Source organism: Musa acuminata, chromosome BXJ3-8, assembly GCF_036884655.1.
Source record: "Musa acuminata AAA Group cultivar baxijiao chromosome BXJ3-8, Cavendish_Baxijiao_AAA, whole genome shotgun sequence".
Classification (NCBI taxonomy): Eukaryota; Viridiplantae; Streptophyta; class Magnoliopsida; order Zingiberales; family Musaceae; genus Musa; species Musa acuminata.
In genome coordinates, this window is record NC_088356.1 from 49,252,788 (window position 1) to 49,279,229 (window position 26,442).

A 26,442-nucleotide genomic window follows, 5' to 3' on the forward strand; every position below is an offset into this window, starting at 1 on the left:
ATTATGTTTGCTGTCTTCCAATAAAATATACAATGTCAAGTTATATATGATTCATGTGTATATAAGTATAAATATATATTTGGTAAAGGCTTTAAACAGGTCAATATGGCTGGCGTTGATGCAATTAATTCTTGTGGAGTCTGAGAGTACACAGCTCCGCCTGTGTAGGATATCTGAGCAGAAACGATTACAGACTAGGAGGATCCGTCCAAAGGTTTCGAGACTCGCAGCGATTGAGAAGATAGGGAGGACCTGAGCGAAATCAAACCCAGAGGGCTCGATAAATTGACGTCGTCTCGCGATCTGAGATCTCCGCCGCACATATCCTCGATCCCTCCGCCGTCACTCCTTTCGCGTCCTCTTCCTTACACCCATCCATATCAAGAGCCCCTCCGAGCCCTAATCCCCCTACTGATCTGATATTGGGCTTTTCTTCTCCGCTTTTTGCTGCTGCTGCCTACGAGGTGCGCACTTCTGTTACGGTCGCTTTGCTACCTTCTCGATAAAATTTGTTTCAAGAAGAGAACACCGATCCGATCACATGAACCATTGTGGTTTTGATGTGGCCTTTTTTTCTCCCACGATCATGTGTGCTTGGTGGTGGTCTAGATGGATTTCGGATTGATGTCTTTTCTCTTCTCTCCGAAAAGGATGACAGAAAGTGTTATTCCCTGTGAAAGGGAATGGCGAGATTTTGTACGGAAAGAACTTCCAGAAGTTCATATATGTTGCTTTGTGGATTTCTTTTTTCTTTCGTGTTTTGATGATTTTAGTCCGTGAATTTATAATGTTTGTATAGGATGTTTCTGTTTATGAATATGTGCAGAATACAATCCTCATAAAGGAGCTCGGAGCTGCTCATTGGGACCTCGAATAGGAGTGAGGAAGGGGAGGAAGAAGAGCCGGTGAGCGCGAGGGATGAAGAATTACGGACTCCGGCTTCGATTTCCGCTGGTGCAGAAGACCTCGAAGCCAGCTCCTCCTCGCCCTTCCCTTCCTGCCTTCGCTTTCGGCGGCGGCGACGACGAGGATGACATCGAGAGGGAAATCTCACGGCAGGCGTCCAAGAACAAGTCTCTCCGGAAGGTTTTTTAAAATGGTTTCCTTATTCCTGGTATTGATGAGTAAATTAACTTACGGGTTGATTGATTGATGGTGGAATTTGGTAGATCGAGGAGCAGCACAAAAAGGCAATGGAAGAGGATCCCTCGGTCTTCGACTACGACGGGGTTTACGACGAGATGAAAGGGAAGATTGCGCGCCCCAAGGTTCAGAATCGAACGGAGAGAAAGGTACTTCACTTTTGCCTACGTTTGGATGAAAACATGATCCTTTTGATTACGCTGATGATCGCATGGAATTGCGTTTCAGTCTTATGTGAGACCTCTTTATTCCCTTCTTTCATGGTCATTTCGAATGATCAAATTGAAAGAAGTGATCTTTTAGATGAGACTATGACGATGATAATTGGGCTCCAAGAAGATTTCTTAGATATGTACCCAAAGACGGATACTCTACAAAACGAACTCACCTTATTACTCTTTTTGAAATTGGTTTTCCCTCGTGTTCAGGGTGGGGCAGGTGTGACGGTGATTATTTATCGTATCTTCTCCATTCCTTTCTTGAAATAAACATGGGATACCTTTTCCAGTTTTTTTTTCTTTTTCAAGTTAGTCGATCTCTCGTACAAAGAGTATTGAATTATATTTTGGTTGAAATTCAGATCAATAATAGGATACAAAGTAAAGCTTTGTGGACTTTGTATGTTTGCTTTGGCACAATAATTAGCATTTTAATTTTCAATTGTGCTTTGTTCAAGTATGATGTGAATTCAAAAATCCTAATTCGGCAGTTCTTTTTCGGCGGCATCCTTTTTGTATTAAACCTAAATTGTGGGAGAGGATCGACCTTATTTTTTGAGTGCTTAACGATTAAGAATGCAAGTTAAAAATTTTATGTCTGTGTTTGATCTTGGTTGCAGTCAAAGTATATAGAAACACTTATGGAGAAAGCAAAACAACGTGAGCGGGAACATGGAATTGTATATGAGAGGAAGCTGCTGAAAGAGAGGAGCAAGGATGATCACCTTTTTGCAGATAAGGAAAAGTTTGTAACCGGTGCCTACAAGAAAAAGCTAGCAGAACAAGCTAAATGGTTGGACGAAGAGAGGCTGCGCCAAATTCGTGAAGAAAGAGATGATGTAAGTGGCTCATATCTTTCTTTTTGCTGCTTTGCTTTATTTTTCTTGTTGCATATGTAATGTGATTTATGCAACCTTTTGTGCATAAAAAACATCCACTGTTCAACAAAATGTGGTGTATTCGACAATTGATTTTGTTTTTCTTTGGTGGAAGAATAAAAGCTTAAAATCACTTCATTGTTGTAGAATCAGCTCATCAGCAATTGCCTTTTGTATGTTTATCTAGACTTTTTTAAGAAGTCAAAACCATGAGTTTGTCGGGGTCATGAAACATGGTAATACTTTTATTAGAACTCATCAATTTATTGTTTGAATGTGCTTCCAATTTGGAGTCATGTTGTACATACTTGTGTCATCTTCTTTTGTTAAATTTAAATCCTTTTGGTATTAACATCAGATAGAAATACTTTCGATAACTTTTGTAGATTTATAGTGATGAAAGTTATTAAGTGTATATTTCGCCTTCGGGAGTATTGCATTTGTGAGCATAATTATTGAATTTATCTATTAGCTAATTTATGAATTGTAATATTAGCTATCAAGTATTAGATGCTATTTGGTGTTGGCCACATGGAATGAGACCTTGGTAAAATTATTGTATCCAAGGTTCACATCTTAGTCATCTATTAATATAAGCTTGGTGGTAATTTTGATTTTTTCCATAAAAATTGAATTTATCTGATTTTGGTTTTTGTATTGATTTTAATTTTTCTGTGACCTTATCCTATCATCATCTTTGTCCAATACTCCAACCATATTGTCCCAACCAATTGTTGCATTATTATCCCCTTCTTGTTTACCAGTCTTGACCTTCATATCGATTTTTAAAACCTTGATCAGATCAGAATTTGGACAGTTTTGGTTAGGGGTTTGATTCATACCCAGTTTAGTCAGATAGGCTATCAGATCATATCGTGTTAAGATATGTGACACTTGTAGTCTTATAAACTATAATCTTCCAATTATGAAGCACAGTGAGGTGTCTTGAGGGTTTGAGTGGATTTGACAACCTGGCTAACTTATGATCAGCATGGTTCATGTCTTTAACATCAGTTAGGGCAAGACTTAGGAGAGGACAAGACTTATGATGGTTCTCATGTTATTGTGAAACATGGAGCACCATAATTTTTTTACGCATAGCCAGTAAGATTGGTCCTTCTGGTGACAATACGCATGTTTAATGTTCCGAAACTTAATGTGAATTTTCTTTTATGTTATCAACCATAGTGCAAGAAGATCCATTATGAGTGAAGGCTTCTAGTTATTGTATGTCGAATCCAATTCAAATGGCTGCTTTCAGCAATGATGCAATTTAAATTTGACTAGTATTTGAGTGATAAGTTGTTTTATGTTGCAATTAAGTGGGACTAGGAATTTCATTATTTCTCAGGAGTGATCACACTTCTCTTCGATGCTTTTACTTTTTTAGTTGGTTATCATGGTCATTAAATTTCATTATGCAGCACCCATTTCTTTTCTTTAATCAGTTAATGTAACCGACATGACTGCTTCATGTAGGTAACCAAGAAGAGTGACTTGAGCGATTTTTACTTTGGGCTCGGTGAGAATGTAGCTTTTGGTGCTCAATCAGAAGATGCCACAAAACGGAAGGAACAAAAGCCACCCGGAGGCACTTCAGCGGTACCTGAACATGGCCCTACTGAGAAGAATGCACAGACAGATTATACTCGGGATATAGAGAAAGTTGATACTCAAGCCAAGACTTCTAGTCATACACAGAACAACTCTGAGCAAGCTGCAGAGTTAACAACATCATATGTAACTGTAAAAGGTTACGATGATGGTGATAAATTGGCAGCTGTGGATCAATCAACTGAACGTTACACGAGAGGTGATGACGCATTGGCTTCAGCAAGAGAGCGTTTTCTAACTCGAAAGAGAGCAAGACAGCAGTTGGAAAGCAGTTGTTTCGTCTCTATTTAGCACTTATATCTGGAGTTAAAATTGGTATTCTCTGATGCCATTTATAGTAACCTCATCGGTTATTTAGTTTTTGAGGAACTCAAGAAGTGCACCTCTTGGTAAGTTTGCTGTAAGCATTTCTCCAAAATAAGCAAAAGAAGCATCAAACGTTTCATGTTAGACGCTTATTTATACACATAAAAGTTGTTTGAAGTGACAGTGGTCAGTCTATATATGATTATGAACAGCTACAGTCTAGCCATTTCTGACTACCTGGGAGCTGATATGTCATGCAGCCCATCAGTACAAGCAGACCTTAATAACCTTCAAGTTGGAATTGATCTTCATGGTGCTGAGGTATATGCATGGCTTGTTAACAGAAATCCTGTTCTTCAGATTAAATTCTTCTTCTGCTAGTTAATCTCTTGAAGATAATCTTTCTGTTCTTTCATATAATCCTGTTACAAATATAAATCTGCTATTTTTTTTCTTTTTTGTCTGTTTTTAGGGGTTTCCTGGTGTTGATGATTCAATATATGGATCTCTTGGAGATATAGGTTTGTATTATTTGCTGCAGTTTTTGTTGTTTTCTTTACAAATTATCATTTTTCAGGAGTTAACTTTGATTAGTGCTAGTAATTCACTTCTATTTTTGTTTTCCCCCCACAAAATTAGTCTTTTCTTAGCAGTTAGCTTTTTATTTTTGCAATCATTTGAATTTTGAAAGTTCTTTAACATATTAAAATTCAAGTTATTACTACTGTTGGATGTTCATGAGATTTTTCTTTTCATGAAATAGAAGGCAAAGCCATTTAAATTTAGTAGATAAGATTAGAGCTAAAATTTTGGTACAACACAAAAGATAGGGAAAAAACTTGGAATGAGTAGTAGTCCCCTACTCTGTCTTCCTTCATCTCAGTTCCAGTGCTTAGTGGGACTTGGGGCTAGATTCCACTTTCAAATCCAAATATGAAAGTGCCAGGTGGTGAAATTGTATCTTGAGCCTTGCCTAATCCATCTAGCAATCCTGGTTGACCTTGGAACACCTCAAATGCCTGCCATGCATATTAATCTTCCCACCATCCGAGTGAAAGTAAGCCTTGTCACATGCATCTTGTAGTGACACACAGCAGCACGAAGCTGTCCAAATGGCCAATCATGTAGGATATTCATGATTGGAGCTGAAACCCACCTTGGCTTAGCCAGTTACATAGTGGATGCGGGCAGTTCAACTGGAGAGTCTTGCTAAGGTTGAGTTCAAGTTCAGTTTCCTTCGCAATAGTCCTTTAGTACATGTACATAAACAACCTATATGTTAACTAAATACATGCAAGACTAACACGAGTGCAACTAAGTGCTGTCAAATTCTGGTTCACTATCTGTGTACAGTGTGTATTAGTAGGAATCAATTGTGAGGTTGGGTCATGGCATTACAGTGAGGTTGCTCTTTTCACAACCAGGTGACCAAGTTTCATGAACATAGCAGCTTGAGGGGTCCCTAGACCCAACCTCAGTATAGAGTCTCGTATACTAGGCATTTTTCAAAATTCTTGTCATTTGAAAACCTATGTCAAATTTTGTAAAGATAAGCCACGCCAAAAACATGTCCAAGTATGTTCACCTCATGACACTAGGTATGCCAGATCATCTGAATTGGGTTAGGCTGAATTTGCATATTGGCACAAACATTTCCAAGCTCAATTCATAATGGTTTCGAAATACTTGTTACGGTAATAAGCTGGTGAAAATGGAGTGTATTTACTGTTGTACTTAATTTTTTATTCTCTCTTTTTGCTTGAGGATTCATCTGATGTGTGGTTGTATTCATTGTAAATTGCTTTACATGAATGATTAAGTTTGGATATTAAAGCATATTAGATAGTTTTCCAAGTTTGTTTTAAGTGTTTGCTACACAACATTTTGTTTTATAATTTTAACAATATTTTTCACTTGTAGGATTCATGGAGGTCTGGGACCATCCAACACAAGATTATGAGAAGTTCTTTTGAACCTTTAACTGTGTTGTGGCAATTTAAGTAAGGCTGCTTATTACTTATCCTCCAGCCAGTATCTGGATTTCAAACATCTAGGATTTTAGACAATAAATAGCACATTGATATATCAACTATCAGTTGCTGTGTCCAGTATCTAAACCACATGTCACAAAGTTGTGTTCTGCTTTTGTTGTCTGCTGCTTTAAATTCCTGCCATTAACTTTGTCCTTACCTTGTGAGAATGGTTGTTTTGTACCTTGTTCAGTAACTTCTGTTTGCCTGTTTGAGGAGAGGCTTCCATCTAATTCCATAGTCTATTGTTTGATGATGAAGGTTAACATTGATTAACTTAATTGTGCTCTATGTAGCTAATATTGCTGAAGTATCATTATCAGTTAATGTTTTATCTCATTATATTTCCAGATGTTCTCTTTCCCACTAATCTTATGTTTAGTGCTAGATTGGCTTGCAGTTGGTAGATCCTTGTAACACATCTAAGTTCGATTTCTAGTATATTTTATCAAGATAAATTAGAAATTCTAGAGGTTGCCTCTTGGCTTTCCAGGGAAAGGAAGTGAGAATGAGAACACGTAAGTATGAAACTTTTGTAAAGAAGTGGACTACTAGTGTTCAAAGAATTGGCATGTGAAATCATATAATGAAGAGTGAATGAAACTTTTTATTGCTGTTAGAAAGGTCCATGAAATTTGAACCAAGTCTTTTACTGGATTGAATGCTCAAGGATATAAAAATTTGTGTTGCATTAGGTTGGTCAAATTGGACAATGTGTAATAAAAACATCAGATTTGTGATAAAAATAATTAAAATATTAAAGGAACCTAAATTTGGGGAAAAATTAAAATTAAAAATAAAAAAATACTTAAAGCTTGTTATTTTCCTCAACTTTTGAAACTACAACAGAAAGTTAAAGAAAAACTACTCAATTTTCTAGATAAAATCCCCTAAATGTTCAATTTATGAATTTTGAATTTCACCAAAATTTCTAACTTTCTATTTTCATCTTTGATTACTTGTGAAATGAAACTCTAATAATCTAGCTCTGGCTAATCATGTATCATATATGAAAACATCAGACAAAGATCATCAGGAGCTACTTATTGTCATATATAAAATTTATGCCTAAAGATTACTAAAATGTAGTTTTTTTATGAAATCTAGCCTTCTGAAGATGATTATATTTTTCTAAATCTGCCTTCATTGTGTACCATGACATATTCAAAAATCCTTGATGTTGACATGGTGATCGGTAGTACATGTATGTTTTTTTTTTTTGTGTTCTTAACCCTGTTTTATTTGTTTTTTCTCTTTAAAAAAAGAATAACTGAGTTCCTCCTCCATTTTTGGCAGTCATATGGAGAGGTGAATCTTTTATAAATAATATCACCGTCCACGTTCATTGAAGAAACCATCTAACAATTAACATCTGAAGTGTCAATAAGTTGTTCCCATATTGTGCTAAACTTCTCGAGCTGATTGGACCAATTCAGGATAAAACCAATGATCCTGGAATCAATTTTTTGAACTAGTGTAAGGGTTCACCAGAGGTTTTATTTTGTGCCAACTAAATTGCCCAGATCCATAAAGGATTGGGACCAACTTAAGGACACATACATGGTAACAAAGCAATATGATGATAAACTTAAGGACACATACATGGTAACAAAGCAATATGATGATAGCAGAAGAAAGGGTAAGAGAACGTTATTCGGACAGAGTAGAAGAATTTGATGTGGTAGACATTTCTTTTTTGGTATGATGGATAATTATGGCTAAGGTTTGGTAAATTGTCGAAGAAGGCGTGAATGGAGCAGTAGCAGCAAAAGCAGTGGCAGCAACTGTAGTAGAGGGCTGAAGCTCTGAACCAAGATAGATTTGAGCGACAACAGAGATATAACAACATACCTGCATCACTGTGATCACTAATATGATTACTGGATTACGGTCTTCTCTCTACCCTTCAGAGCAAGATGGAAATGGAGATGATGGAGAGCCAAGGAATGGAGTTTTTGGGAGGATGATGGCCTACTGCAGCTTTTATCTTCCGAGTCACAGAGATGTCAGAGGAGAGAACATGTTAAGAGATAATGTATGTCGTACGTGGGTGGCCAACCACATTGTCGAGATCTACAAAATTTGAATTCACGGGCAGGAATTTGGTTCCAAATGTAGTAGAATAGTTCGAAGTCGAATCGATAACATGTTGATCCATACGATTGTATCCAATCGGTAGTGTACAAGCACAACACCACACGGTTGGTGGACGGTTCGGAATCCCGTTTAAGGAAAGAAACACACGGTTAAGTCGCGTATATACTACACGTGAGTGTACTCTGATGCGTGATGTTAAAGGTCACAAATATATATATATATATATATATATATATATATTTTATTGAGGACAAAGATTTTCATTGCATTGGTTGAACAATGAGTTGATCGAACCATGCGAGACCGACACCGGTGAACAACGCGGTGAATACGAAGAGGAGGAGAACCTTCCGACTCGTTCGCCGGCCTTTTTATTGGTGCAGTTGTAAAGCCTGCGAGCGGTTCGCCATGTGCTCGCACTGTGAAGACACAGCTTCGTGGACTGTTACAAGTCCACGGCGGCTGTGCAGCAGCCTACAGCCTGTGGCTGATGCCTGCAAGTTGTCACGTCGTGTAATGGGCTACTGTTCGATCGAGGATCAACAATTCTAAGACGAGGGAAATCAATTTCCCATGCATTGACAATTGACACAGTGTGTATGCATGCAAGGAAAGAAGTGAATGGACACTGTTAGTGGCGCTCTACAAGGTCGAGTCTGCTCTCATGTGCAGCATTGACTTCATCGCATATAGTATGCAGAATCAACTCCAATCGCGTTCGTCGATTCACTGGCTATCAGTTCCACAATCTACGACAGTGCTCACATGCTTCGGTGATATATACAGGTTTTTAGTGTCATCACTGTATGTCATGGTTCTTTGCTTGGATTCATTGTCTTGTGCATTTTGTGCTGTAATGTCTAGAGGTTTCTGGTGTCATCATCATTGCAAGTTCTGCTACTTTATGTGGATTCATTGTTCAGCTGCTACCTATCTCGATAGGCAGCTTTCTTCGTCAGTAATTATATATGGAGATGACTCTGGTGACACAACTGACCAAATAATCGTGAAATAGGAACAGAAATCTAATTTTGTTGGTGTTGTGTAGCATTAAAAGAACCTCAAATATAGAGAGAGATTGGTCGGAGAAGCATTAGACGGATGTGGCTTTCCAAGTGTTCATCTGAACAGTAGTTCTACTTGTGTGTTGGTGGAGATAAAGCAGAGGCCAACAAAAAAGTATCAGACAGACATCCAACTCGTTTGTCTTGTCTCTGCCCCTCTGTTCGACCGAACAACTGTGCTCATCTAATTTATGGTACAAGCAGTGACTCCAATGCTGCAGCTTGTTTCAGAGAAAGTGAAACAAAGTGGGGAATCATCTGATAAAGAAGTCAAAGAACAGGCTGCATACTGTGCGCTGCCAATCTGGCTGGGTAAAAGGAGCTGTGACATGGTTAAAAGACATGCATGGTCTGAGAGCTCCGTGTATGGGACAGCGCAATGTGTGCAAGCTTTGGTTTTGTTGGACCCAAATTTGCTGGTGCTACGGAGGCCATGGTCTTCACCAACATTTAGAATGAATATTTGTCATAAATATATATATAATTAAAAGGTATTCAGGGATTTTATTTTTTGGTAATATCATCACATTATCGGATCTAGAATAATATAACCGGAGAATGAACATATTCACAATAAACGCAGCTTCTGAAATCAAAGACATGGCTTGAATGCTGCATAATGAGAAAGGAGACACAGAAGTAGGTTTTACTCATAAAAAGTCAACATTCTAATCCTGCATTTGCAGGAGAGTCCATGATTAGTCAATGGCCTTAGCATCATCCGAAATCCTATATGGTCATTGCAGCTTCTTGTATCACAAGGTGGAAATATTTCTCATCGAATCAATTTCTTATTCCAATTTGTTTTCTTTTTCTTTTGATTTTGTTTTTATAATATCCACAAAGGGTTATCTTGAATTTTACTATAGCTTGCTGGATATAAACTGGGAGTTGGTTGGATGAGAGGACTTATAATATAAACTAAATCAAGATGGTTTCGCCAGTGAGATTAAAGAGGAAGAATTATGTTATGTTATTATATATGGTGTTAATGATCCATTTCTGCCTAAGCAAATGTATGTAAATCACCTAGATATGCTCTTCTACAAGGCTTTTTCTTACCGTATTAGAAAATTTTAAATGATATAATATATTTTTTTATCAAAATATTTTAATAATTATATAATTAATTATATCGAAGTCAGATGACTCGTCACGATATAATATTATACCTCGCATACATCAGGTCATAATTAGATTATGTAGAATTTGTAATATCTCGACTCATCTTAGATATAAAATTAATATAATTTATAAAAATTAAATTTATTTATTTATTAATTTAAATTTTAAATTTAAAATAGTGATTTCAACTTAACAAAATTGACGATCCAATCAACTCAACCGAGATTAAATAGAGTTTATCTTTATTTAGAAATTGATTTTTATGACATGGAAACACAAAAATAACTATAAAAAAATCCAAATAAGGTGATTTTTCTTTTGTTGTTGTTGTTGACATGACGTGTTGTATGAAACAGTCTTTGTGTATGCTTTCCACCCTTCTTTGATACGTATCTGTGCTAGGAAAACCGGAAGGTCGTTGAGTTGTTCTCGCTCACTCACGATGCTCACTTTTACTTGTCCAATTATAAAGCAGGTAATTGAACACGTTGGCCGGAAAGAGTAAGAGAGTTTTGTCATGACACCTCATCGGCCTAGGATTACTTATCCTCTCCCGAGGCGTATGCTAAATCCCTTCCTCGGTTCATTCGATATTGGTGGGGCTTCGATCGGAGACCGGACTCGGAACGATCGGAGGTCGAATTTTAGGGCTTTTTGACCTTTTCCCCGGACCATCCAATTGAATCTTGAGTGGTTCTACGCGGGATTCATGGGTTTTCGGCGTCTATTTGGGTTTTTGATCCAACCAAATCAGTGAGTCCTTCGGATTGGAGCCCTGCGACGATTGATTCGTTCTGCGAACTAGGGCTTTTCTTGAGCCCTAATTGTTTAAGAGCTCGGAGCTCGTCATTGGGAGATCGATCCATCACTTTCTTATTTGTTCTGCAAGAGGGTTGAAGAAGTACGGACTCCATCTTCGATTTTCGCTGGCGCAGAAGACCTCGAAGCCAGCTCATCCTCGCCCTCCCCCTCCTGCCTTCGCTTTCGACGGCGACGACGACGAGGATGATATCGAGAGGGAAATCTCACGGCAGGCGTCCAAGAACAAGTCTCTCCGGAAGGTTTTTTAAAATCGTTTCCTTATTCCAGGTATTGATGAGTAAATTAACTTACGGGTTGATTGATTGATGGTGGAATTTGGTAGATCGAGGAGCAACACAAAAAGGCAATGGAAGAGGATCCCTCGGTCTTCGACTACGACGGGGTTTACGACGAGATGAAAGGGAAGATTGCGTGCCCCAAGGTTAAAGATCGAACGGAGAGAAAGGTACTTCACTTTTGCCTACATTTGGATGAAAACATGATCCTTTTGATTACGCTGATTATCCCATGGAATTGCGTTTCGGTCTTATGTGAGACCTCTTTATGCTCTTCTTTTATGGTCATTTCGAATGATCAAATTGAAAGAAGTAATCTTTTAGATAAGACTATGGCGGTGATAATTGGGCTTCAAGAATATTTCTCAGAGGAAGAAAACCAGTAGATATGTACCCAAAGTTGGATACTCTACAAAACGAACTCACCTTATTACTCTTTTTGAAATTGGTTTTCCCTCTTGTGTTCAGGGTGGGGCAGGTGTGACGGTGATTATTAATCGTATCTTCTCCATTCCTTTCTTGAAATAAACATGGGATACCTTTTCCAGTTTTTTTTTCTTTTTCAAGTTAGTCGATCTCTCATACAAAGAGTATTGAATTATATTTTGGTTGAAATTCATATCAATAAAAGGATACAAAGTAAAGCTTTGTGGACTTTGTATGTTTGCTTTGGCACAATAATTAACATTTTAATTTTCAATTGTGCTTTGTTCAAGTATGATGTGAATTCAAAAATCCTAATTCGGCGGTTCTTTTTCGGCGGCATCCTTTTTGTATTAAACCTAAATTGTGGGAGAGGATCGACCTTGTTTTTTGAGTGCTTAACGATTAAGAATGCAAGTTAAAAATTTTATGTCTGTGTTTGATCTTGGTTGCAGTCAAAGTATATAGAAACACTTATGGAGAAAGCAAAACAACGTGAGGGGGAACATGAAATTGTATATGAGAGGAAACTGCTGAAAGGGAGGAGCAAGGATGATCACCTTTTTGTGGATAAGGAAAAGTTTGTAATCGGTGCCTACAAGAAAAAGATAGCAGAACAAGAAAAATGGTTGGACGAAGAGAGGCTGCGCCAAATTCGTGAAGAAAGAGATGATGTAAGTGGCTCATATCTTTCTTTTTGCTGCTTTGCTTTATTTTTCTTGTTGCATATGTAATGTGATTTATGCAACCTTTTGTGCATAAAAAACATCCACTGTTCAACAAAATGTGGTGTATTCGACAATTGATTTTGTTTTTCTCTGGTGGAAGAATAAAAGCTTAAAATCACTTCATTGTTGTAGAATAAGCTCATCAGCAATTGCCTTTTGTATGTTTATCTGGACTTTTTTGAGAAGCCAAAACTATGAGTTTGTCGGGGTCATGAAACATGGTAATACTTTTATTAGAACTTATCAATTTATTGTTTGAATGTGCTTCCAATTTGGAGTCATGTTGTACATACTTGTGTCATCTTCTTTTGTTAAATTTAAATCCTTTTGGTATTAACATCAGATAGAAATACTTTCGATAACTTTTGTAGATTTATAGTGATTAAAAAGTTATTAAGTGTATATTTCGCCTTCGGGAGTATTGCATTTGTGAGCATAATTATTGAATTTATCTATTAGCTAATTGATGAATTGTAATATTAGCTATCAAGTATTAGATGCTATTTGGTGTTGGCCATATGGAATGAGACCTTGGTAAAAGTATTGCATCCAAGGTTCACATCTTAGTCATCTATTAATATAAACTTGGTGGTAATTTTGATTTTTTCCATAAAAATTGAATTTATCTTATTTTGGTTTTTGTATTGATTTTAATTTTTCTGTGACCTTATCCTATCATCATCTTTGTCCAATACTCCAACCATATTGTCCCAACCAATTGTTGCATTATTATCCCCTTCTTGTTTACCAGTCTTGACCTTCATCTCGATTTTTAAAACCTTGATCAGATCAGAATTTGGACAGTTTTGGTTAGGGGTTTGATTCATACCCAGTTTAGTCAGATAGGCTATCAGATCACATCGTGTTAAGATATGTGACACTTGTAGTCTTATAAACTATAATCTTCCAATTATGAAGCACAGTGAGGTGTCTTGAGGGTTTGAGTGGATTTGACAATCTGGCTAACTTATGATCAGCATGGTTTATGTCTTTAACATCAGTTAGGGCAAGACTTAGGAGAGGACAAGACTTATGATGGTTCTCATGTTATTGTGAAACATGGAGCACCATAATTTTTTTACGCTTAGCCAGTAAGATTGGTCCTTCTGGTGACAATACGCATGTTTAATGTTCCGAAACTTAATGTGAATTTTCTTTTATGTTATCAACCATAGTGCAAGAAGATCCATTATGAGTGAAGGCTTCTAGTTATTGTATGTCGAATCCAATTCAAATGGCTGCTTTCAGCAATGATGCAATTCAAATTTGACTAGTATTTGAGTGATAAGTTGTTTTATGATGCAATTAAATGGGACTAGCAATTTCATTATTTCTCAGGAGTGATCACACTTCTCTTGGATGCTTTTACTTCTTTAGTTGGTTATCATGGTCATTAAATTTCATTATGAAGCTGCATTTTCTTTTCTTTAATCAGTTAATGTAATCGACATGACTGCTTCACGTAGGTAACCAAGAAGAGTGACTTGAGCGATTTTTACTTTGGGCTCGGTGAGAATGTAGCTTTTGGTGCTCAGTCAGAAGATACCACAAAACGGAAGGAAAAAAAGCCACCCAGAGGCACTTCAGCGGTACCTGAACATGGCCCTACTGAGAAGAATGGACAGACCGATTATACTCGGGATACAGAGAAAGATGATACCCAAGCCAAGACTTCTAGTAATACACAGAACAACTCTAAGCAAGCTTTAGAGTTAACAACATCAGGTGTTACTGTAAAAGATTACGATGATGGTGATAAATTGGCAGCTGTGGATCAATCAACTGAACGTTACACGAGAGGTGATGACGCATTGGCTTCAGCAAGAGAGCGTTTTTCTAACTCGAAAGAGAGCAAGACAGCAGTTGGAAAGCAATTGTTTCGTCTCTATTTAACACTTATATCTGGAGTTAAAATTGGTATTCTCTGATGTCATTTATAGTAACCTCATCGTTTATTTAGATTTTGAGGAACTCAAGAAGTGCACCTCTTGGTAAGTTTGCTGTAAGCATTTCTCCAAAATAAGCAAAAGAAGCATCAAACGTTTCATGTTAGACGCTTATTTATACACATAAAAGTTGTTTGAAGTGACAAGTGGTCAGTCTATATATGATTATGAACAGAGAAGGATGTAGCCGAGGCTGGTGAGGTCGAAGTTGCTATTATCAAAATTGCACCAAGATAAAAGTGATGTAAACGCAAAAGTTGCAATAACATAGACCTCATTTGTAGCTTCTTCAGTTATTTGTATCAGTCTGAGCAGCAGTAAGATGAACATAGAAATTCAATTCTGTGAAGAATTCTATCTGGAGAAGTATTGCTTGTCTGGGGAAGTGGCAGAATTTTTTTTTTATCACTGCAGATTGTTGTCCAATAATAAATAATAGAATTTAGGCCTTCTCCGATGGCAAATAGAGAACAAAATCACTTCTAAACAAACAACAAATTTTGCAGGGAAATGATGAGCCACAGCTTCAACAATTTGAGAAATAAAAGAGAGAGAGGATTCTATTATTAGAGAATAAACAAACAAAAGCTTTAACTTTAGTTGGAGCCAAAAACAAAAGCTAAAGATGGAGGGGAAGAAATTATAATGTCACCTCAAAATGATTTCAGATGTTGTGGGGAGAAGCAACCGGAAAGATATCTCGTTCACATTCCAGCTTCATCCTTGGGGGTGTCATTAGAACCAGAGAGAGCGTGCAATAATATATAGTCAGACTACAGGAAGGTTGTCATAATCCTATAGCGAAAATGCCATTAAGATTCCTCTAAAATCTAATCTTCCAACCACCTTTGGTCTCCCCCCACTCATCATTCACCACCGATAAAATCTTGGTTCCAGACAAATCTCAAAAAGACTATAGACCGGAGAGGAGAAAAGACGGTCAATATTCTAGATTATGACTTCTACGAATGATACGTCCGATAAGATACAAGGATACGTCCGATATGATACAAGGATCCATTTGGCATCGTTTTAAATGGTCTATTTACCGAATCAGATCCGATTAGGATATTGGTCCATCTGGATCCATTAACAACTCTTATCGGGTTTAAGACCGAATTTGATCCGCGTCACAGAGGCTTTAACAATAACGGGTGTATTTCTTTAAGATTCGTGTCATTGTGGGATGCTTCGTCCTTTTAATCATTGTATGCTATTAAAATCCTAAAAAGAGCCGCTTGTGTAATTTTCTTTTTGTCTCGTCAATCTTCCCTTCTCTTCTATTAAAATAATCAAATACCAATATGTTAGATCTGATTGCCACCTAATGAATGATACGTCTGATACGATACAAGGATTCATTTGGCATCGTTTTAGATGGCCTATTTATCGGATCAGGTCCGATTAGGATATTGGTCCATCTGGATCCATTAACAACTCTTATCGGGTTTAAGACCGAATCCGATCCGCGTGACAGAGGCTTTAACAATAACGGGTGTATTTCTTTAAGATTCGTGTCAGTGTGGGATGCTTCATCCTTTTAAATGTTGTATGCTATCAAAATCCTAAAAAGAGCTGCTTGTGTAATTTTTTTTTTGTCTCGTCAATCTTCCCTTCTCTTCTATTAAAATAATCAAATACCAATATGTCAAATCCGATTGGCACCTAATAAATGATACGTCCGATACGATACAAGGATCCATTTGGCATCGTTTTATATTGTCTATTTACCGGATTAGGTCCGATTAGGATATTGGTCCATCTGGATCCATTAACAACTCTTATTGGGTTTAAGACCGAATTCGATCCTCTTGACAGAGGCTTTAACAATAACGGGTGTATTTTTTTAAGATTCGTGTCAGTGTGGGATGCTTCGTCCTTTTAATCGTTGTATGCTATCAAAATTCTAAAGAGAGCCGCTTGTGTAATTTTCTTTTTGTCTCGTCAGTCTTCCCTTCTCTTCTATTAAAATAACCAAATATCAATATGCCAGATCCGATTGCCACCTAATTAATGATACGTCCGATACGATATAAGGATCCATTTGGCATCGTTTTAGATGGTCTATTTACCGGATTAGGTCCGATTAGGATATTGGTACATTTGGATCTATTAAGAACTATTATCGGGTTTAAGACCGAATCCGATCCGCGTGACAGAGGCTTTAACAATAATGAGTGTATTTCTTTTGATCATTCGAAATGACCATGAAAGAAGGGCATAAAGGAGTCTTGTTGAATCTCGTATTTTGATGATGAAACTACTTGATATATGTTTATGATTTAATCTGCGTTTTGAGTGACGCGGGATGCCTCGATCGGGATGAGACAATTAAAGCAGGAAAATCATGTTGTGCTGGAGGAACATGTCAGAAGATTGGACGTCGGGCCGGTGGATCGGTCGACGTATCGACAGAAGGCTTCGGGCCGTGGACTCGGGCATCGGACCAAGAAGAGTGGGTATTGTGCCAAAGATATCGGAGTTGCGAAGTCAACTGGCCGATTGGGCAATAGGCCGCAGGAAAGGACGATGCGCCGAAGAATCAAACGAAGCGTCGAGGGACCAATGACATGCAGGACAACTTGGTTAATTGCTTAGGATTAATTGTCTCGATCGAAGCTTTTGTTTACATGTGTAGGATTAACTGCGATGAAAGTAAGACATGCAGCAGGAGTTACGCCGGAGTCAAGACAATGATCACGTTGGGAGTTCGAGAGTTCGACGGAAGTTCAGACAGTTGTCGGAGGTTCTATGGGAACAAATTCGAGAAGTCCATAAGCTTGCCAAAGAAGCTCGTCAGAACTCGCCAAGTGGATCGTCGCAAGTCCAGGAGTTTGCTGGAAGTCCGTAGGAGCATCACCGAGGGTTCATCGGATGATCGACAGAAGTTCGCCGGAAGCTCGCCAGAAGAAGCGATTGACACACCGGAGCAAGCTGCAGAAATTATCTTAGGAATTATCGTAGTTAGCACAATGATTAAGTTGGAAATGGGAGGTGATCCCATTAACTTAATCTTGGGGCAATTGGGCCCCTAAAAAACCTAAATTGGGCCGAATGGATCAACCCATTCGGACCCTGATTGCTGTGGGAGGTGCAACCGCCTAAGCCAGGAGGTGGCACCGCTTGGCCTAAGTCTCCCAGCGAGACTAGGCGGTGCAACCGCCCCAGCCAGGAGGTGGCACCGCCTGGGCTCAGTCTCCAAGCGAGACTGGGCGGTGCAACCTCCCCTGACAGGAGGTGGCATCGCATGAGCTCAGTCTTCGAGCTCTGCCAGGCGGTGCAACCGCCTCAATCAGGAGGTGCAACCGTCTGAGCTCGGTCATCGAGCTCTGGCATAGTGGTGCAACCGCCCCTGACAGAGGTGGCACCGCCTAGAGGCTCAGTCTTCGAGCTCTACCAGGCGGTGCAACCGCCCTAGTCAGTTGTTGTAACCGCCTGATCCCGGAATTCCGGGAATTGACAGTTTTGAGCTCCTAATTAAAACAAACTTGAATCGATTTATACTTAAGATCCACACTTCACCCGATTTCTAATTCTAATATAGAAGGATTTGCTCTATCACTTAGCTCTCACCTGCGGCGGTATTGTGTAGACCAACTACCCTCCACTAATCTAGCTTGATTCGGCCAACTCATCGCCAGACTTAACTTCAACTCCAAAAACCTTAAAAAAAGAAAATCTTAATTATCTTCTTCGCTTTATGTTATATAATCCTTTTAATATTCAAAAATGATATTTTCTAGAAAAGACTCATAAAATCTAGAAAAACCTGGTACAAAAATATATTAACACAAGCACAATCCTGTATGGTCCATCAGAGATCTAATGCCTATCTACATCGGTGATAATTAATTAAGTGTCAAGCAATGATCATTTATCAATAATATATTCTATTATGTTTGCTGTCTTCCAATAAAATATACAATGTCAAGTTATATATGATTCATGTGTATATAAGTATAAATATATATTTGGTAAAGGCTTTAAACAGGTCAATATGGCTGGCGTTGATGCAATTAATTCTTGTGGAGTCTGAGAGTACACAGCTCCGCCTGTGTAGGATATCTGAGCAGAAACGATTACAGACTAGGAGGATCCGTCCAAAGGTTTCGAGACTCGCAGCGATTGAGAAGATAGGGAGGACCTGAGCGAAATCAAACCCAGAGGGCTCGATAAATTGACGTCGTCTCGCGATCTGAGATCTCCGCCGCACATATCCTCGATCCCTCCGCCGTCACTCCTTTCGCGTCCTCTTCCTTACACCCATCCATATCAAGAGCCCCTCCGAGCCCTAATCCCCCTACTGATCTGATATTGGGCTTTTCTTCTCCGCTTTTTGCTGCTGCTGCCTACGAGGTGCGCACTTCTGTTACGGTCGCTTTGCTACCTTCTCGATAAAATTTGTTTCAAGAAGAGAACACCGATCCGATCACATGAACCATTGTGGTTTTGATGTGGCCTTTTTTTCTCCCACGATCATGTGTGCTTGGTGGTGGTCTAGATGGATTTCGGATTGATGTCTTTTCTCTTCTCTCCGAAAAGGATGACAGAAAGTGTTATTCCCTGTGAAAGGGAATGGCGAGATTTTGTACGGAAAGAACTTCCAGAAGTTCATATATGTTGCTTTGTGGATTTCTTTTTTCTTTCGTGTTTTGATGATTTTAGTCCGTGAATTTATAATGTTTGTATAGGATGTTTCTGTTTATGAATATGTGCAGAATACAATCCTCATAAAGGAGCTCGGAGCTGCTCATTGGGACCTCGAATAGGAGTGAGGAAGGGGAGGAAGAAGAGCCGGTGAGCGCGAGGGATGAAGAATTACGGACTCCGGCTTCGATTTCCGCTGGTGCAGAAGACCTCGAAGCCAGCTCCTCCTCGCCCTTCCCTTCCTGCCTTCGCTTTCGGCGGCGGCGACGACGAGGATGACATCGAGAGGGAAATCTCACGGCAGGCGTCCAAGAACAAGTCTCTCCGGAAGGTTTTTTAAAATGGTTTCCTTATTCCTGGTATTGATGAGTAAATTAACTTACGGGTTGATTGATTGATGGTGGAATTTGGTAGATCGAGGAGCAGCACAAAAAGGCAATGGAAGAGGATCCCTCGGTCTTCGACTACGACGGGGTTTACGACGAGATGAAAGGGAAGATTGCGCGCCCCAAGGTTCAGAATCGAACGGAGAGAAAGGTACTTCACTTTTGCCTACGTTTGGATGAAAACATGATCCTTTTGATTACGCTGATGATCGCATGGAATTGCGTTTCAGTCTTATGTGAGACCTCTTTATTCCCTTCTTTCATGGTCATTTCGAATGATCAAATTGAAAGAAGTGATCTTTTAGATGAGACTATGACGATGATAATTGGGCTCCAAGAAGATTTCTTAGATATGTACCCAAAGACGGATACTCTACAAAACGAACTCACCTTATTACTCTTTTTGAAATTGGTTTTCCCTCGTGTTCAGGGTGGGGCAGGTGTGACGGTGATTATTTATCGTATCTTCTCCATTCCTTTCTTGAAATAAACATGGGATACCTTTTCCAGTTTTTTTTTCTTTTTCAAGTTAGTCGATCTCTCGTACAAAGAGTATTGAATTATATTTTGGTTGAAATTCAGATCAATAATAGGATACAAAGTAAAGCTTTGTGGACTTTGTATGTTTGCTTTGGCACAATAATTAGCATTTTAATTTTCAATTGTGCTTTGTTCAAGTATGATGTGAATTCAAAAATCCTAATTCGGCAGTTCTTTTTCGGCGGCATCCTTTTTGTATTAAACCTAAATTGTGGGAGAGGATCGACCTTATTTTTTGAGTGCTTAACGATTAAGAATGCAAGTTAAAAATTTTATGTCTGTGTTTGATCTTGGTTGCAGTCAAAGTATATAGAAACACTTATGGAGAAAGCAAAACAACGTGAGCGGGAACATGGAATTGTATATGAGAGGAAGCTGCTGAAAGAGAGGAGCAAGGATGATCACCTTTTTGCAGATAAGGAAAAGTTTGTAACCGGTGCCTACAAGAAAAAGCTAGCAGAACAAGCTAAATGGTTGGACGAAGAGAGGCTGCGCCAAATTCGTGAAGAAAGAGATGATGTAAGTGGCTCATATCTTTCTTTTTGCTGCTTTGCTTTATTTTTCTTGTTGCATATGTAATGTGATTTATGCAACCTTTTGTGCATAAAAAACATCCACTGTTCAACAAAATGTGGTGTATTCGACAATTGATTTTGTTTTTCTTTGGTGGAAGAATAAAAGCTTAAAATCACTTCATTGTTGTAGAATCAGCTCATCAGCAATTGCCTTTTGTATGTTTATCTAGACTTTTTTAAGAAGTCAAAACCATGAGTTTGTCGGGGTCATGAAACATGGTAATACTTTTATTAGAACTCATCAATTTATTGTTTGAATGTGCTTCCAATTTGGAGTCATGTTGTACATACTTGTGTCATCTTCTTTTGTTAAATTTAAATCCTTTTGGTATTAACATCAGATAGAAATACTTTCGATAACTTTTGTAGATTTATAGTGATGAAAGTTATTAAGTGTATATTTCGCCTTCGGGAGTATTGCATTTGTGAGCATAATTATTGAATTTATCTATTAGCTAATTTATGAATTGTAATATTAGCTATCAAGTATTAGATGCTATTTGGTGTTGGCCACATGGAATGAGACCTTGGTAAAATTATTGTATCCAAGGTTCACATCTTAGTCATCTATTAATATAAGCTTGGTGGTAATTTTGATTTTTTCCATAAAAATTAAATTTATCTGATTTTGGTTTTTGTATTGATTTTAATTTTTCTGTGACCTTATCCTATCATCATCTTTGTCCAATACTCCAACCATATTGTCCCAACCAATTGTTGCATTATTATCCCCTTCTTGTTTACCAGTCTTGACCTTCATATCGATTTTTAAAACCTTGATCAGATCAGAATTTGGACAGTTTTGGTTAGGGGTTTGATTCATACCCAGTTTAGTCAGATAGGCTATCAGATCATATCGTGTTAAGATATGTGACACTTGTAGTCTTATAAACTATAATCTTCCAATTATGAAGCACAGTGAGGTGTCTTGAGGGTTTGAGTGGATTTGACAACCTGGCTAACTTATGATCAGCATGGTTCATGTCTTTAACATCAGTTAGGGCAAGACTTAGGAGAGGACAAGACTTATGATGGTTCTCATGTTATTGTGAAACATGGAGCACCATAATTTTTTTACGCTTAGCCAGTAAGATTGGTCCTTCTGGTGACAATACGCATGTTTAATGTTCCGAAACTTAATGTGAATTTTCTTTTATGTTATCAACCATAGTGCAAGAAGATCCATTATGAGTGAAGGCTTCTAGTTATTGTATGTCGAATCCAATTCAAATGGCTGCTTTCAGCAATGATGCAATTTAAATTTGACTAGTATTTGAGTGATAAGTTGTTTTATGTTGCAATTAAGTGGGACTAGGAATTTCATTATTTCTCAGGAGTGATCACACTTCTCTTCGATGCTTTTACTTTTTTAGTTGGTTATCATGGTCATTAAATTTCATTATGCAGCACCCATTTCTTTTCTTTAATCAGTTAATGTAACCGACATGACTGCTTCATGTAGGTAACCAAGAAGAGTGACTTGAGCGATTTTTACTTTGGGCTCGGTGAGAATGTAGCTTTTGGTGCTCAATCAGAAGATGCCACAAAACGGAAGGAACAAAAGCCACCCGGAGGCACTTCAGCGGTACCTGAACATGGCCCTACTGAGAAGAATGCACAGACAGATTATACTCGGGATATAGAGAAAGTTGATACTCAAGCCAAGACTTCTAGTCATACACAGAACAACTCTGAGCAAGCTGCAGAGTTAACAACATCATATGTAACTGTAAAAGGTTACGATGATGGTGATAAATTGGCAGCTGTGGATCAATCAACTGAACGTTACACGAGAGGTGATGACGCATTGGCTTCAGCAAGAGAGCGTTTTCTAACTCGAAAGAGAGCAAGACAGCAGTTGGAAAGCAGTTGTTTCGTCTCTATTTAGCACTTATATCTGGAGTTAAAATTGGTATTCTCTGATGCCATTTATAGTAACCTCATCGGTTATTTAGTTTTTGAGGAACTCAAGAAGTGCACCTCTTGGTAAGTTTGCTGTAAGCATTTCTCCAAAATAAGCAAAAGAAGCATCAAACGTTTCATGTTAGACGCTTATTTATACACATAAAAGTTGTTTGAAGTGACAGTGGTCAGTCTATATATGATTATGAACAGCTACAGTCTAGCCATTTCTGACTACCTGGGAGCTGATATGTCATGCAGCCCATCAGTACAAGCAGACCTTAATAACCTTCAAGTTGGAATTGATCTTCATGGTGCTGAGGTATATGCATGGCTTGTTAACAGAAATCCTGTTCTTCAGATTAAATTCTTCTTCTGCTAGTTAATCTCTTGAAGATAATCTTTCTGTTCTTTCATATAATCCTGTTACAAATATAAATCTGCTATTTTTTTTCTTTTTTGTCTGTTTTTAGGGGTTTCCTGGTGTTGATGATTCAATATATGGATCTCTTGGAGATATAGGTTTGTATTATTTGCTGCAGTTTTTGTTGTTTTCTTTACAAATTATCATTTTTCAGGAGTTAACTTTGATTAGTGCTAGTAATTCACTTCTATTTTTGTTTTCCCCCCACAAAATTAGTCTTTTCTTAGCAGTTAGCTTTTTATTTTTGCAATCATTTGAATTTTGAAAGTTCTTTAACATATTAAAATTCAAGTTATTACTACTGTTGGATGTTCATGAGATTTTTCTTTTCATGAAATAGAAGGCAAAGCCATTTAAATTTAGTAGATAAGATTAGAGCTAAAATTTTGGTACAACACAAAAGATAGGGAAAAAACTTGGAATGAGTAGTAGTCCCCTACTCTGTCTTCCTTCATCTCAGTTCCAGTGCTTAGTGGGACTTGGGGCTAGATTCCACTTTCAAATCCAAATATGAAAGTGCCAGGTGGTGAAATTGTATCTTGAGCCTTGCCTAATCCATCTAGCAATCCTGGTTGACCTTGGAACACCTCAAATGCCTGCCATGCATATTAATCTTCCCACCATCCGAGTGAAAGTAAGCCTTGTCACATGCATCTTGTAGTGACACACAGCAGCACGAAGCTGTCCAAATGGCCAATCATGTAGGATATTCATGATTGGAGCTGAAACCCACCTTGGCTTAGCCAGTTACATAGTGGATGCGGGCAGTTCAACTGGAGAGTCTTGCTAAGGTTGAGTTCAAGTTCAGTTTCCTTCGCAATAGTCCTTTAGTACATGTACATAAACAACCTATATGTTAACTAAATACATGCAAGACTAACACGAGTGCAACTAAGTGCTGTCAAATTCTGGTTCACTATCTGTGTACAGTGTGTATTAGTAGGAATCAATTGTGAGGTTGGGTCATGGCATTACAGTGAGGTTGCTCTTTTCACAACCAGGTGACCAAGTTTCATGAACATAGCAGCTTGAGGGGTCCCTAGACCCAACCTCAGTATAGAGTCTCGTATACTAGGCATTTTTCAAAATACTTGTCATTTGAAAACCTATGTCAAATTTTGTAAAGATAAGCCATGCCAAAAACATGTCCAAGTATGTTCACCTCATAACACTAGGTATGCCAGATCATCTGAATTGGGTTAGGCTGAATTTGCATATTGGCACAAATATTTCCAAGCTCAATTCGTAATGGTTTCGAAATACTTGTTACGGTAATAAGCTGGTGAAAATGGAGTGTATTTACTGTTGTACTTAATTTTTTATTCTCTCTTTTTGTTTGAGGATTCATCTGATGTGTGGTTGTATTCATTGTAAATTGCTTTACATGAATGATTAAGTTTGGATATTGAAGCATATTAGATAGTTTTCCAAGTTTGTTTTAAGTGTTTGCTACACAACATTTTGTTTTATAATTTTAACAATATTTTTCACTTGTAGGATTCATGGAGGTCTGGGACCATCCAACACAAGATTATGAGAAGTTCTTTTGAACCTTTAACTGTGTTGTGGCAATTGAAGTAAGGCTGCTTATTACTTATCCTCCAGCCAGTATCTGGATTTCAAACATCTAGGATTTTAGACAATAAATAGCACATTGATATATCAACTATCAGTTGCTGTGTCCAGTATCTAAACCACATGTCACAAAGTTGTGTTCTGCTTTTGTTGTCTGCTGCTTTAAATTCCTGCCATTAACTTTGTCCTTACCTTGTGAGAATGGTTGTTTTGTACCTTGTTCAGTAACTTCTGTTTGCCTGTTTGAGGAGAGGCTTCCATCTAATTCCATAGTCTATTGTTTGATGATGAAGGTTAACATTGATTAACTTAATTGTGCTCTATGTAGCTAATATTGCTGAAGTATCATTATCAGTTAATGTTTTATCTCATTATATTTCCAGATGTTCTCTTTCCCACTAATCTTATGTTTAGTGCTAGATTGGCTTGCAGTTGGTAGATCCTTGTAACACATCTAAGTTCGATTTCTAGTATATTTTATCAAGATAAATTAGAAATTCTAGAGGTTGCCTCTTGGCTTTCCAGGGAAAGGAAGTGAGAATGAGAACACGTAAGTATGAAACTTTTGTAAAGAAGTGGACTACTAGTGTTCAAAGAATTGGCATGTGAAATCATATAATGAAGAGTGAATGAAACTTTTTATTGCTGTTAGAAAGGTCCATGAAATTTGAACCAAGTCTTTTACTGGATTGAATGCTCAAGGATATAAAAATTTGTGTTGCATTAGGTTGGTCAAATTGGACAATGTGTAATAAAAACATCAGATTTGTGATAAAAATAATTAAAATATTAAAGGAACCTACATTTGGGGAAAAATTAAAATTAAAAATAAAAAAATACTTAAAGCTTGTTATTTTCCTCAACTTTTGAAACTACAACAGAAAGTTAAAGAAAAACTACTCAATTTTCTAGATAAAATCCCCTAAATGTTCAATTTATGAATTTTGAATTTCACCAAAATTTCTAACTTTCTATTTTCATCTTTGATTACTTGTGAAAAGAAACTCTAATAGTCTAGCTCTGGCTAATCATGTATCATATATGAAAACATCAGACAAAGATCATCAGGAGCTACTTATTGTCATATATAAAATTTATGCCTAAAGATTACTAAAATGTAGTTTTTTTATGACATTACTGAAATCTAGCCTTCTGAAGATGATTATATTTTTCTAAATCTGCTTTCATTGTGTACCATGACATATACAAAAATCCTTGATGTTGACATGGTGATCGGTAGTACATGCATGTTTTTTTATTGTGTTCTTAACCCTGTTTTATTTGCTTTTTTCTCTTTAAAAAAAGAATAACTGAGTTCCTCCTCCATTTTTGGCAACCATATGGAGAGGTGAATCTCTTATAAATAATGTCACCGTCCACGTTCATTGAAGAAGCCATCTATCAATTAACATCTGAAGTGTCAATGAGTTGTTCCCATATTGTGCTAAACTTCTCGAGCTGATTGGACCAATTCAGGATAAAACCAATGATCCTGTAATCAATTTTCTGAACTAGTGTAAGGGTTCACCAGAGGTTTTATTTTGTGCCAACTAAATTGCCCAGATCCATAAAGGATTGGGATCAACTTAAGGACACATACATGGTAACAAAGCAACAGGATGATAGCAGAAGAAAGGGTAAGAGAACGTTATTCGGACAGAGTAGAAGAATTTGATGTGGTAGACATTTCTTTTTTGGTATGATGGATAATTATGGCTAAGGTT

General features: G+C 37.7%; 3 protein-coding genes across 3 annotated transcripts; all 3 read left to right on the top strand.

The window, feature by feature from the left end:
• The first annotated feature begins 100 nt into the window (after positions 1 to 100).
• LOC135644277 (uncharacterized) lies at positions 101 to 6,132 on the top strand. Its single transcript, XM_065161744.1, has 6 exons — positions 101 to 464; positions 827 to 1,086; positions 1,170 to 1,292; positions 1,982 to 2,200; positions 3,719 to 4,052; positions 6,080 to 6,132. The coding sequence occupies exons 2-6, from the start codon at positions 919 to 921 to the stop codon at positions 6,130 to 6,132; spliced, it is 897 nt and encodes a 298-aa protein (XP_065017816.1). The 5' UTR covers positions 101 to 464; positions 827 to 918.
• Positions 6,133 to 8,062: 1,930 nt separating this feature from the next.
• Positions 8,063 to 14,651, top strand: LOC135644278 (uncharacterized). The gene is made up of 5 exons (XM_065161745.1): positions 8,063 to 8,224; positions 11,309 to 11,536; positions 11,620 to 11,742; positions 12,451 to 12,669; positions 14,190 to 14,651. Exons 1-5 carry the CDS (start codon positions 8,063 to 8,065, stop codon positions 14,649 to 14,651), a joined length of 1,194 nt encoding a protein of 397 aa, XP_065017817.1.
• Positions 14,652 to 18,661: 4,010 nt separating this feature from the next.
• On the top strand, positions 18,662 to 22,705 carry LOC135644279 (uncharacterized). Its single transcript, XM_065161746.1, has 5 exons — positions 18,662 to 19,025; positions 19,388 to 19,647; positions 19,731 to 19,853; positions 20,543 to 20,761; positions 22,280 to 22,705. Exons 2-5 carry the CDS (start codon positions 19,480 to 19,482, stop codon positions 22,703 to 22,705), a joined length of 936 nt encoding a protein of 311 aa, XP_065017818.1. The 5' UTR covers positions 18,662 to 19,025; positions 19,388 to 19,479.
• Positions 22,706 to 26,442: the final 3,737 nt, after the last annotated feature.

Bases quoted from the DNA above. Each gene is read 5' to 3' on its own strand.
- LOC135644277 (XM_065161744.1), top strand. From the start codon at position 919: ATGAAGAATTACGGACTCCGGCTTCGATTTCCGCTGGTGCAGAAGACC. The intron at 2,201-3,718 runs GTAAGTGGCTCA...TGCTTCATGTAG, and splicing joins TTCGTGAAGAAAGAGATGAT to GTAACCAAGAAGAGTGACTT. The intron at 4,053-6,079 runs GTGATGACGCAT...TTTCACTTGTAG, and splicing joins AACTGAACGTTACACGAGAG to GATTCATGGAGGTCTGGGAC.
- LOC135644278 (XM_065161745.1), top strand. From the start codon at position 8,063: ATGATTACTGGATTACGGTCTTCTCTCTACCCTTCAGAGCAAGATGGA. The intron at 8,225-11,308 runs GTATGTCGTACG...TAATTGTTTAAG, and splicing joins AGAACATGTTAAGAGATAAT to AGCTCGGAGCTCGTCATTGG. The intron at 12,670-14,189 runs GTAAGTGGCTCA...TGCTTCACGTAG, and splicing joins TTCGTGAAGAAAGAGATGAT to GTAACCAAGAAGAGTGACTT.
- LOC135644279 (XM_065161746.1), top strand. From the start codon at position 19,480: ATGAAGAATTACGGACTCCGGCTTCGATTTCCGCTGGTGCAGAAGACC. The intron at 19,648-19,730 runs GTTTTTTAAAAT...GGAATTTGGTAG, and splicing joins AGAACAAGTCTCTCCGGAAG to ATCGAGGAGCAGCACAAAAA. The intron at 20,762-22,279 runs GTAAGTGGCTCA...TGCTTCATGTAG, and splicing joins TTCGTGAAGAAAGAGATGAT to GTAACCAAGAAGAGTGACTT.